General features: G+C 37.0%; 2 protein-coding genes and 1 long non-coding RNA gene across 5 annotated transcripts; 2 read left to right on the forward strand and 1 right to left on the reverse strand.

Annotated features, from left to right (window-relative positions):
* The first annotated feature begins 207 nt into the window (after positions 1-207).
* LOC149933132 (uncharacterized) lies at positions 208-1,942 on the forward strand. 2 transcript variants are annotated; one of them, XR_016472946.1, is made up of 7 exons: positions 208-331; positions 397-818; positions 886-949; positions 1,027-1,137; positions 1,197-1,313; positions 1,374-1,460; positions 1,518-1,942. It is a non-coding gene; the product is annotated as an uncharacterized LOC149933132 (long non-coding RNA). The 2 variants fall into 2 exon arrangements; XR_016472947.1 differs by lacking the exon at positions 208-331 and having other exon boundaries at positions 444-484; positions 561-818; positions 1,518-1,937.
* Positions 1,943-5,223: 3,281 nt separating this feature from the next.
* LOC149933133 (RNA polymerase II-associated protein 3-like) lies at positions 5,224-8,503 on the forward strand. Of its 2 annotated transcripts, none has more exons than XM_090156385.1 (10): positions 5,224-5,448; positions 5,682-5,840; positions 5,906-6,022; positions 6,442-6,569; positions 6,637-6,829; positions 6,895-7,050; positions 7,119-7,394; positions 7,471-7,568; positions 7,633-7,727; positions 8,333-8,503. In XM_090156385.1, exons 1-10 carry the CDS (start codon positions 5,290-5,292, stop codon positions 8,413-8,415), a joined length of 1,464 nt encoding a protein of 487 aa, XP_090012511.1. In that variant the 5' UTR covers positions 5,224-5,289; the 3' UTR covers positions 8,416-8,503. The 2 variants fall into 2 exon arrangements, with proteins under 2 accessions (XP_090012511.1, XP_090012512.1); XM_090156386.1 differs by having other exon boundaries at positions 5,682-5,768.
* Positions 8,504-9,225: 722 nt separating this feature from the next.
* LOC149933134 (carbohydrate sulfotransferase 1-like) lies at positions 9,226-11,354 on the reverse strand. The gene is made up of 2 exons (XM_090156387.1): positions 11,216-11,354; positions 9,226-11,118 (listed from the first exon to the last, which is right to left on the reverse strand). Exons 1-2 carry the CDS (start codon positions 11,301-11,303, stop codon positions 10,013-10,015), a joined length of 1,194 nt encoding a protein of 397 aa, XP_090012513.1. The 5' UTR covers positions 11,304-11,354; the 3' UTR covers positions 9,226-10,012.
* Positions 11,355-11,541: the final 187 nt, after the last annotated feature.

The following is an 11,541-nucleotide window of genomic DNA, read 5'->3' on the forward strand; positions in this document are numbered from 1 at the left end:
TTGACTATACTAAAAAAAGTAAGTCAGCTGTAAGATGTAAACAAAGGAAGTATGGAGGAATGTACCAATAAATTTCCAAATTATATAATGAAATGTGAGTAAATATTAATGATATTTATCTGTTAATGTAATACTTATGAATATATTAGTTTCAATATTAATATAAATAATAGCAGAAATACATGATAATAGGAATAAAAATAAACAGTGTATTTGGCTATTGACATTGCAATCAAAGGATGTAAAAGGGAGGTATAATTGTGGAAGGGATTCTACACACACTGATAAAGGATTAAAGAACTCTTATTGCCCTTGAAAAAGTATTAGCTTGGTGAGTCTTTTTCGAACAGCTTCTTTCTTCATTTGATTGTTTATGTCTCTGCTTATTTTCCTCAGCCTTATGTTAACGTATATTTTGATAATCTTTTTCATCAAAACATTAACGTGGTGTTGTGATCCAAGTTCGTCATCAAACATGTGTTCAGTAAGAGTTGGAAAAATATTGTCCGTTACTAACTGGCGCAGAACCAAACGTTCTATTTTTAAGTCAATGTTTTTAGCCACAGTTTGAATTGATCCAAAGTATCTCACTGCCTTCTCAGTCAAGCTACAAATCTTGAGAACACTAGCTGTCGGATGACATAATCCACCATTGTCCTTTAAAAGGAGTAGAAGTTTGGTTGGGTCCTCCTTTGCATAGCTATGACTTGATAGTGAGGAATGCCTTTCGTCTAAAGCGTGTAAACATGTTTCGGATTTTAATTCTTTTTGTAATTTCTTTACAACAAAACCAGCCATATAACGGATTATGTTTTCTCGTAAGATGTTGGATGTTGATGTTTCATCAGTAAGAAACATAATAAAGTCATATATTTCTTCCTATAGAGATTCTTTTTTAATAACTCTTAAGTTCGTTGGTTGGAACTGGCACCATGCACAAATTTGGAACGTGAGTGTTGTCCAAAGCAATTAAGTGGCCACTTTTTTGATTTTCAATTTTAGTAACCAACGTGTTTTTGTATGCAGCAGTGAAGTTTTTACAAGTAGGATTGTTGTTCCAACCTCCTCGCTGACGAATTGTGTTAAAAACTTAAAATATAACTCTAAATGGTCCTGCGAAAGTTTTTAAGTTAAAAGGTACCTTAAAAAATAAACAATTGTTTGCAAAATCTGGTATTTTAAAAAATATACTTCAGTGGTCCATCAGGGGGAACAATGTACTTCTCTCCAATGTCCAAAACACTGTGAATTGTGACACCAAAACCAATAATGGCTGTCTTTCTTTGGCTTTAAAAAATCAAGTTGCCTTCCAGGTCTGTTAAATTGAATAGAAGTTCTTTAGTCTTCATTATGTAACATTTGGTTATTTCAAGGTTGGAAAGCCGAATTGGTGCCTTGTAACCTTTAGCCCATGGATTTCGAGAGTTCAATACCTCAAACAAACTGCAAGGGACAGTGAGGTAAGATACGGTGTCAAAATTGTGGAGAAAAGTTGCTTAAAAATTGTTTTTTTGTAGATACCGATCAATTTTTGATATAAATTTAGATGTTGGCCCGCTTCCTTGAAACACTGGATCACCAGCCTCTTTCAAAAATTCTATGCTTTTTGCCACAGAACTGCTAACTGTTTGTGCGGCCAAGTTGACTTTCATTTTTTGAGTTTTAAACTGTATATGAAATTTTGATAATTTGTTAGCCAACGTTAATCCTTCATATTCTTGATACCTCTGAAGGATGGCAATATATGCCCATTCGAATTTCTAAATATTTACATTAAATGTTGTTCAATTTCCTTGATAACTTTTTAAGGTGAATGTTAGATCACTTTTTCCCCTCGCAAAAACCGAAGGAATTGAGTCTTCCTTAAGAATTTTCCGCGTGAGATCTTTCGCGGTTTTGCCAATATGATAATCTGATTCTTTAAAGTGTTTTCCACAAACAAAGTGATACTTTCCGGGTATTAAGTTTAATCGATTTATTGCCTTAAGATATTTTGAGCACAAGTTTAAGTTAGATTGAGGTAATCTTTATTGTGAAAAATGGACAATACAAGGTTTTAAACAAAGACCTGAAATTGTTATGATAAAAACAAGAAATGGTATTTTTTCCTTTGGTGACCGACTTTGACGATTGGAAGCCACACAAGTTTGTACCATTTTCAATTGTTTGAAGTTTAAATTTACGTAAAATATTTTATTTTGCGTTGTATTTTACCAAAAATTAACTTTATTTTCGAAAATTAAACAATTTTTACAAGTCTCGGTAAGCAAATACGTTTTTGCGTCCAGCATTAGAATTTTCCGCTTTTTATAGTTTCTCCATTCTCCACCAAACAATTTGGTGGCGCCACGGAATTTTGTCCATATCACACATGAGACGCGCGTGGGACTGAAAACCGGGCACAAAAAGCTAGTGCCTTCAGAATCTGCAATACTCCGTCTAGGTATAAGTATAGTTCCTATGTCTATGAGTGGAACTGCACTAAATTTCATAAACAGTACCCCAGTCACAACATTTTATCTTAGTTTATTCACAGTACAAAGGCCATAGACATATGAAATAAAATAGACCCCCGATTTTACACGGAGAGCATGTGCGAGCAAGACCTAGCAGTCGTGAGGTAAAAACTGCGGAAAGCGCCTTCTCTCGATGACCAGATTAAATAAGAAATTACTTAATCGCACGTGATTCACGTCACGGGTGTCGAGAAAATGATTATTTGGTAATCTGATGAAGGTGCTATTTAATTTTAATTATGCAAATAAATAAATAAATTATTTGTATTTTTCTCGCTTACGAAATACTTGCCGCATCTTTAACGCTCATTTTATTTCAACGCTCGTAGACTTCCAGTTGACGTTGTGACACATACCGCATGAAAAAGACCAATGCCGTTCAATTTCCAATATCATATAATGACTCGCACACCCAGGAAATCATTGACTGCGTTAGAAATCGTAGATATCCAAATATCCACACCAAATATATTTACAAGAAGCAAAAACCTTACCATCAACACAACTATATATAGGTCGTTAATAATACCCGTAAATAAATAACAAAAAGTAACAAAGTGGACCACCCACAGGGTCTACCCTTTAACCCTCTTATCTCGGCTGACTGCGCTAAAACAAGATTTAACCTTTAAAATTTCATTCGTAAAAAAAACCAGATTAGGCCTTCATAAATTCATTAATAAAAAAAGACTTTATTACCTATTATGCTTACGATGCGTGTCTTAATTTCAGTAAACCTAAGCAGCTATCGGTGGTTCTGTGGTAGAGCGCTCGACTGCCAAGCCGAATGGTCTGGGTTCGAAACCTGGGTGACGCATTTGTTTTTAATCAATAGAGAAACGCTAAATTAGAATTTCTTCGATGCAATAATTTCAATTTCAATTCTATTTCAATTAAACCAAAATTTCGTACTCTATTAAATACGCTTCCGATAAAGCTGAAGGTCTAATTTTCGGTGGTTCTGTGGTAGAACGTCCGCCTGTCAATCAGGAGGTCTCGGGTTCAAATCCCGCCCGATGCGATCGCAAATTGATACTAAGACGAATACCGTGTACAACTGGTGGAAACCCTGCCATTGGACGTTGAGAGGTAGCATTACACTCAGCACTCGGTCCGTCCCAAAGTCATTAAGAAGAAGTTGGAGAGAAAACGCCCATATAAACACAACAGACTCAACATGCACAACCATCAGAACACAAACACAACAAATTCAACACTCACAACCGTCACGACGGTGAGCGAAAAAACACCATCCAAACCAAACCGCAAATGCATCCGTTAACGCTCACCTCGGAGAGGTAAAAACTACCGCTTCTCTCGGCGCGATCTCACTCAGCCCGCCGTCAGCGCTTTCTAGTGAACGAATTATCCCGCCACTGGAGGACGTGGCGTTTCAAATTGAGCAGGCTAGCGTGTCGATCAGCCGATTTCGCTTAACGCACCGTGAACGATCAGTGACTGAGAGAATTTCACGGCGCTCGGCCTGAGCTGGTTCAGTTTAAGAGAGAGAAAATAGCATCGTCAGTATTGAGCACTAGCTTACTTGATCACTCAAATTAAAAAGGTCTGAGCATTCATTTCAGAATTCGCTCACAATTTTTGCCCACCCCTGCTATAAACTAAGTATTATAAATAGTTAGGCCTATGCGACCAATGTAAAATTCCCAAACAAACAGTGAAGAAAAATTTAACTTTTGGAATGACTGTACGAAATTCATCTTTATAATTAGGCGGTAGCGCCATCTATATTTTGTAAAGTTATATGATTCGCGCAAAAATTCAATCGCCACCACTAGAGACAGATGCCGCCACGGTTGAACGATATAGTTGAAAAAGTCTCCATATTAAACGAAATTGGTCCCGCACCAGCCAGATTTGGTTGTACCTCTATTTATTCCCAACTCAATGGGCCAAACCTATGGATTGTTAGTCTGCTATAGTGGTCCACGGCCAACTTTGATTTCTCGCGCATCTCTCGCGCTACAGCGGCCATCTCATTCGTTGACGTTTCTGTGTTAACCTATGAGCAAAAGATGTGTATGACGTCAGCGCCCCTAGCGGATTATTATTTTTAGTATAGTTTTTACATTGAAGACAATATAACCACCGAGCGTGGCGCTGACCTCCTACACATTATAGTACAGTTTATAGGGGGGAAATCCTTGCTCGCGGAATTTCGACGAATGTGTTGGCCGTAGTAGCGCGAACAGTGCTGATCAAAGTTGGCCGTGAGTGGTCTTAAAACTATTTTAATTTACTTAAATCGTCTTTTAAAAGTCCAACCTCGCCCAGCAGGTTTATTTTAAATAATTTTGATTGATCATTGTATATAAAATTTAAAAATACGCGGGAAAACGGATTTTGAAAGTGTGGGAAACACCTTTTATAAGGGCAAAAAAGGATTCTTTTCGCTATTAACAAATGAAAAATAAAGTAAGCCGAGTGGAAGCCGGGAGTAGTGGCTCACTCCTGTAATCCCAGGCGTCCGGGAGGCAGAGTTTGTGGATGGTCGTGTGAGGACGACTACCAATTCCCCAACGGGTGGTCGGAATACTTCCGCCACGGGTGTCCCCACCCCTCCAACCACGTATCCCCCCGTTGGCGTGGCCGTTACACATATCTCGCCCTGATTAATCAGATGGTGTTTCGCCGGGCTCGCGGTCTTCTCAGACTCAAATCAGCCCTTTCTTCCTTGAATAAAAAAAAAAAGAAAAGCCGAGTGGAAACGCTGTTCAAGACTGGTTTCAGTTGCATTTGTTTTTTAAACAAGAAGATGGAAGAAAATTCAAGTTATGAAATTTCTAAAATTGTTCGTGAAAATAACGAAGAGTTACAGGACTATTTCAGAGACTTAGAACGCTGGGAAACGGATATTAAAAAGAAAGACGAAGAACTTCTAAAAAGTGTCATTAGCGGTAAAGAAGAATCAAACGTATGTAATTTTTACTTTGGTTTTTAAGCCTGTTACTTTTTAGTTAAGCCTTGGATTAATAACAGGAGTGGAGTCTTATTATTAATCCGAGGTTAAGCCTTAGTATGTATATTTATTAAGCCTTTGTCAATTAAAATTTGTTGCCAATCCAAGTTGTCAACTTGACATAGATTATCTATGTAGCATCGAATCCATGGTATTGGTTGATCGTATTTATTGATATTTACTTGTAGCTCATTCCGCCAATACGAAATAGTTCTAAGCCTGTTAAAGAATCTCCCGGCTCATTTCAAATCAGTGGAAAAAAACCAAAGGCAAAGGTAAATAACACTACAAGTAAATCTCAAAGAATTCCAAGCCAAAATTACGAAGCGTGGGACAAACTTGATGTGGTTCGTGTTGAAACCTAATATACATAAATTACATTAAAATATAGTTTTATTTCTTTTTCAATTAGGACCAGCTCCTGAGAGACTCTGAAAGTGAGACGGATCATGAGTTGGATGAAGAATCTGAGAATGAAGAGTTAGAAAATGAGAGAAAGAAACAGAAAGCTGTATTAGAGAAAGACAAGGTTTAAATAATTATATATTAGCAAATGCGACTTAGACCCTAAAGTGTGTCAACTTTACCTTTGCGCCAAATTTAAAATTTTGATGACATATTTTTATCCCCTCTTCCACTCCCTCTTTTTACTTAGCAACAAGCTCTCATTTAACATTATACCGTACTTGCACACTTTCGGGTGTTATGTCGCTTTTGATATTAGCGGAATTATAATTGCCAGTACTCCCTCTATGGAGCAATACCATAAAAATTATGTAGTAAAATCCTATACAAGCTGTATTTCTACCTTTCAAATAGTTTTGTGAACATAAATTCTTTTAATTTGGGACTTTTCTCAAATTATAACATTAGCTATACCCCACACCACCACCACCACCACATTTCTCAAAAACCTATATAAATTCTAATTATTCATGTAATAAACAGGGAAATGAGTATTTTAAGAAAGGGAAATACAATGAAGCTGTAAATTGCTATACAAGAGGAATTCAAGATGATCCTACAAATGCCATTATTCCCGCCAACAGAGCCATGGCTCTTATGAAATTAGGCCAGTAAGCAAAATAAATGTAATACATTTATCATATTCATTTCCACTCTAACCAAATATTTCATTTTAAGGATTGCTGCTGCAGAGAAAGATTGTACCTTATCAATATCAATTGACCATACATATATCAAAGCTTTCCACCGCCGCGGAACATGCCGATTAATCCTGAAAAAATATCAGCTAGCTAGACAGGACTTTCTAAAAGTTCTTGAAATGGACCCCAATAATAAACAGGCGCATGCTGAATTAGAAAAGATTAACGAAGTAATAGTTAACTATTAGAAGTATCTATTATATAATTCAAATATTAATTTAAAATGTACTCGCAGGAATTTAAAAAACAAGATAAACCAAAGGAAACCCAACAAATTTTAATTCCAAACAAAGCTGAGGATCAGAAAATGGAACTAATATCATCATCTATTAAGGACTCTGATGATACGATTATATTTCCTATCAACAAAGAAATAGCTTCAAGGTCAAATGTAAGTAATCAAAACTGACTCGCTAATTGCGTAACAGATGTAACACCTTTATTAATGATTTCATTTAGAAACCACTGAAAAGGCTAACTATAACTGATATACCTCAAGACGATTTGGAAAAGCCTGTTTCTGACCAATCCAAGGAAATGAACAAGAAACCCAACTCAGTAGTTTCTAATATAATTAGTTCTGCAACTAAATCTAATGTTCCAGAAACTTCATCACCTCCAAAACCACTTGAACCACCTCCTAAATTGCCTCCTATTCCTTTAAATTCTTTTCAATTTGAAAGAGACTGGAGGCTACTGAGGCATTGGCCTCATCTGCAATACGCTTATTTACGAGTAAGTGTTTTACTTTCTAAAATGGTTTTTATACATTTTGCGTATACAATTATGTTAATAATAAATTGAACCTTAGAATTTTCCACCGGAACATTTTCCGATCATGTTTAAGAGTTCTATTGAAACAGATGTATTAACTGGAGTTCTAAGGATGTTAAAAGATAATTTTAAAGGGTATGGTTTCACAGTTAAATTATTTACGTGAAGGAAATTTACAAAGTTTTCCTTATTATTTTAGAGAAGTTGAAATTTATGTAAAATACTTAACTGAATTGTCTAAAGTAGGACGGTTCTCAACTATAATCATGTTTTTATCTGATGAGGAGAAGAAAGGCAATTCTTTTTCCTTTTTTAATAATCAGCGAAAGAATACTCCGAGGAGTTGGCCACTTAAGAAAAAAGCGTATAAGATTCGGAATCAAGGAATTTTAGGGTTGATTCTCTTTGATTCTAAAAATCATTTATTCCATGATACAATTCTGATTCTTTCGTAATCCAAATTGATTTTTCTGATTTCACCTTCGATTCTGTGGATTCCTTCTAAAAACTGTTGATTCTGCTTGATTTCAAGATTCTGCCAAGATTACAAATAATCACAATTTAATATAATAATCACAAATAATAGACAAAGAAGCAAAGATTGAGTGGCGCTATCGAGCGTATGCGATTCTTATTCATATCCTCCATGATTAACCGGAAAAGATACCATCACTAGAGTTTGATTCCGAGGTGATTCCAGATTCCTGAGATGATTCAAATTTTATACCGTGTCATGATTTCAGATCTGAAGATAATTCTTTGTTTCCGAAAAAATTCCCGCCCAGATTCCAGTGATTTGGAATAAGGGTATCAGGGTCTATATATGATTCCTTGAAGTGGCGGACCCCTCTGAATATTTTCAATTTAATGTGTTTTATTTTTTTTATTTTTTTTTCTAGGCATTTGTGAACTTATAAAATTGGTTGAAGATAAGTCCACGGCGAAGAGTGGCAAAAAGCTAGGAGAACTTTATCTTATTTAAATAAATACCTTTACACGATCTTATCAAATATTTCAAATCACATATGTTATTTGAAATTCATATTAAAAGAATAGTCATTTTCCTAAAATAGTTTTTTTTTGGTGACAAATCGATCAGTGGCGGGCCCAGGCCACCCTAGAACAACATAAGGATTTAATTGGATTTTTTTTTTTACTTCTTACTTTAAAAGGCGCCCCTTTAATTAATTTCTGGACAGGGCCGGCGGATCTTGTTAATCTCGGGTGGGTAGTCAGACAACGCGTTACTCGGACTCACTCTTACAAATGGGCGAAGAAGAAGGTGGGGAAAAACTGGGAAAGCGGTTTTTCTCTCAGTGACGAATTTTTAATTGTGGCCGGTACAACGAAGACCATTAAATACGATCCCGATTATGAACTAACTTCATCAAGGAGGGGATAGAAAAACACTTAGTCCCGGAAAAATTGTGCAAATTATTTTGTAGGCTCTATTATTCGTTGTAAAACCTTTTCGAGGAGAGTGGAAACCTAGCTATTCTGTGACAATGGCCGTGGCTCTATCCCCACAGTACCGACTTTGATGACATCAATTCCGGGTGGGTAAAATACCCACCCGGAATTTCCCTGGTGGGTACTTTTACCCACCATACCCACATTATCCGCGGGCCCTGTTTCTGGATACCCCCTGAAATCAAGGTAGAATGAAAGTTTGGTCCAATACCCAGATTTCACCTGCTCCAGCCCACAATGAACTCAATACATAATATAGTTTCATAAGTATATCTCTTTGGGAAATATTTTACTGAGAGTATTGGCACAGTTGTATCATCAGTGGAAATAAAATCACCCTTTCTTGAAACCGGATGCAAAATGCTAAGAAATTCCACTGTAAAATCTGCTTGTGACAGTATTTTAGTGTTGGGTGAAATATTATCTTTGATTAGGCATATGTATCCTTTATTAGATGTACCATAAGTAATATAATAACATAAGTATGATAATTCTTATTTCTTTAATGCTAATTTTCCTGCCAAAGCTTTTTTTTTGACACCGACACTCTTGCCCAGCTCAAACCTGAACCCTCAACCAAGCTGATTTGTATATTATCGTTCAGAGTAGTGGCCCTGGTTGGAAACTCTGAACCACTCCTTCTGCGTTGAGTTTGCAAGTTCGCTCCCCACTGGTTAAAGGGGTTTTCCCCTGAGGTATTCCGTTTCACCTTCCCATAAAAACTTGTAGAGGTTAATGGTAATAGTTAGTGTAGGGAGCTGTTAGCTCGCGTAGCATGAATGGCTTGCAGTCACCCTCCTACGCGTTGTAACACGGCTACCTGTTTAAAGGCATTAGACTTGAGCCTAAGGTGGTGCCTTGGGTATTAGCCTAGCTGATTATTATTATTATTATTATTATTATTATTATATTTAGACCTAGGGGGCTCCGTGCTGTACTAAACATTGATTGCATAATAAATCAAAAAATGTTTTCGAATACTTATTGTTTCCCGGGCCTTTGGATTTTCGTCCGGAAATTCCGACAATCATTAATCAATTTACCCTTCAGACAATGTAGTTTTATCTTATAAACAAAAAGTGGAATTGTCAAAATGGTTCATGTGAATACTAAAGACCATTTAATTTATTTTCACGAACTCGTTGGATTAGCGTTAGGGGACAGTTGTTGAATGTCGGGTAGCACAAAAGGTTACCATAAACTATCCCGCGACAGTCGCAATTATCCATTGATTCGTCAAAGTTCATTGGCGAATATTCGGTTCGGAAAACATTGTGGCAGGCGAATTCGATTCCGCGGATGCTTTTTCGGTCCAAGAGATTGTTCCATGCAAAAGGCACTTTATTGGAATCGCGAGCAGTGGAATACAAGTAGTTCGCTTTTTTCTTCGATAGCGACGTCGAGGAGAGTTTCCGGTAGTCGTTCCGCGTGTTCTTCTCTAGAAAGGCCTTGGTGGATTCCGAGACCTCAGAATAGCCGAGGAAGCGGAAGACGTGGCTACTCGTTTCGAAGGGTTGGCAGGCCACCTCCTCAAACTTAAGAAGGGCGAATCGGTCCGGATATCGGTTTTCTAAGTAGCAACTTTCCTGAAGGTCATTGCTGAGCCTGGCGCAGTGGGCGATGGGGGAAGCGCAATCGTGCGTCTTATTACACCAATTCCAAATCCTTGGATTGCTCCTGGAGTTGAAGGTACCTCGCGGATCGCGGATCAAGAAGAGAATCTTCAACCTGGGTATCTCTCTCAGCAAACGGTCGGCGTTTCCTACCAAGGTTAGTCTCACTAATTTTGCCACTCGTAACGTCGAACGCAAACAAATTATCCGTGCCCTTTCTAGGTCGTAACACTGATCCTTCCCTTTTAAACTTGAATTTAATGAACATAATTTACGAGCCGAAATCCGGTAGGCTTTGGTGCGGTCCAATTCGTGCCCCTTTAGCAATTTCCCAAATTGATGCTTCCATGGATGTAAATTGCAATTTAAAATGTCTTTGAGAAACTGAATAGCCAAGCTGTAGTTGGCATTGCTACCATTTGCAACGATGTACTTTAAAGGTTCGAAGAAGTAGAAAGAGTCTTCGTGGCTTTGCATTATCTCTCCGAGGAATGAAGTGCCACTTCGAAACGTCGATATTATTATCAATCTTTTCACATTCTCGTTTGTGACGGCTTTTTGTGCTTTTGAATTTCCAACGACGTAAGTAAAGCTGGTGTACCCTGAAATTTACCAAAATTAGAAAGAAAAGTCGAACAAGTGCGGTGGGGCTTAAGATTTTAGGTTTGGAGATTAAATTTAAACATCGTTTTATATTACCTTTGCATTCCCATATATACCATATCAACATTGTAATTAACGAAAATGCCAATGATAAACCGTAGATGAAAACTTTGTTCCTCATCATTTCGTTTAAGAATGTATGTAAAAGTTTTTGTGAAACGTTTCATATCTTGTTTAAAGCATTATTCCAAATGCCATAACTGTAAAATTCACATTGTCCTAACTGAAACTAGAAAGGATCTATAAATCACATTCATCCCTTTTCAAAATCATTGTGAAAAATGGTCTGTGTCGTTTTTTTTTCTTTTTCCCCAAGCCTTATTTGACGGCTTTTAAAATACCTATTCATCTTATGGTAAAAA

Source organism: Leiobunum rupestre, chromosome 8 (genome assembly GCF_980474605.1).
Source record: "Leiobunum rupestre chromosome 8, qqLeiRupe1.1.hap1, whole genome shotgun sequence".
Classification (NCBI taxonomy): Eukaryota; Metazoa; Arthropoda; class Arachnida; order Opiliones; family Sclerosomatidae; genus Leiobunum; species Leiobunum rupestre.

Coding starts and splice junctions, on each gene's coding strand:
- LOC149933133 (XM_090156385.1), top strand. CDS start 5,290: ATGGAAGAAAATTCAAGTTATGAAATTTCTAAAATTGTTCGTGAAAAT. Junction 5,449..5,681: donor GCGGTAAAGAAGAATCAAAC/GTATGTAATTTT, acceptor ATTTACTTGTAG/CTCATTCCGCCAATACGAAA. Junction 7,051..7,118: donor AAATAGCTTCAAGGTCAAAT/GTAAGTAATCAA, acceptor GATTTCATTTAG/AAACCACTGAAAAGGCTAAC.
- LOC149933134 (XM_090156387.1), bottom strand. CDS start 11,303: ATGATGAGGAACAAAGTTTTCATCTACGGTTTATCATTGGCATTTTCG. Junction 11,119..11,215: donor GTATATATGGGAATGCAAAG/GTAATATAAAAC, acceptor GGTAAATTTCAG/GGTACACCAGCTTTACTTAC.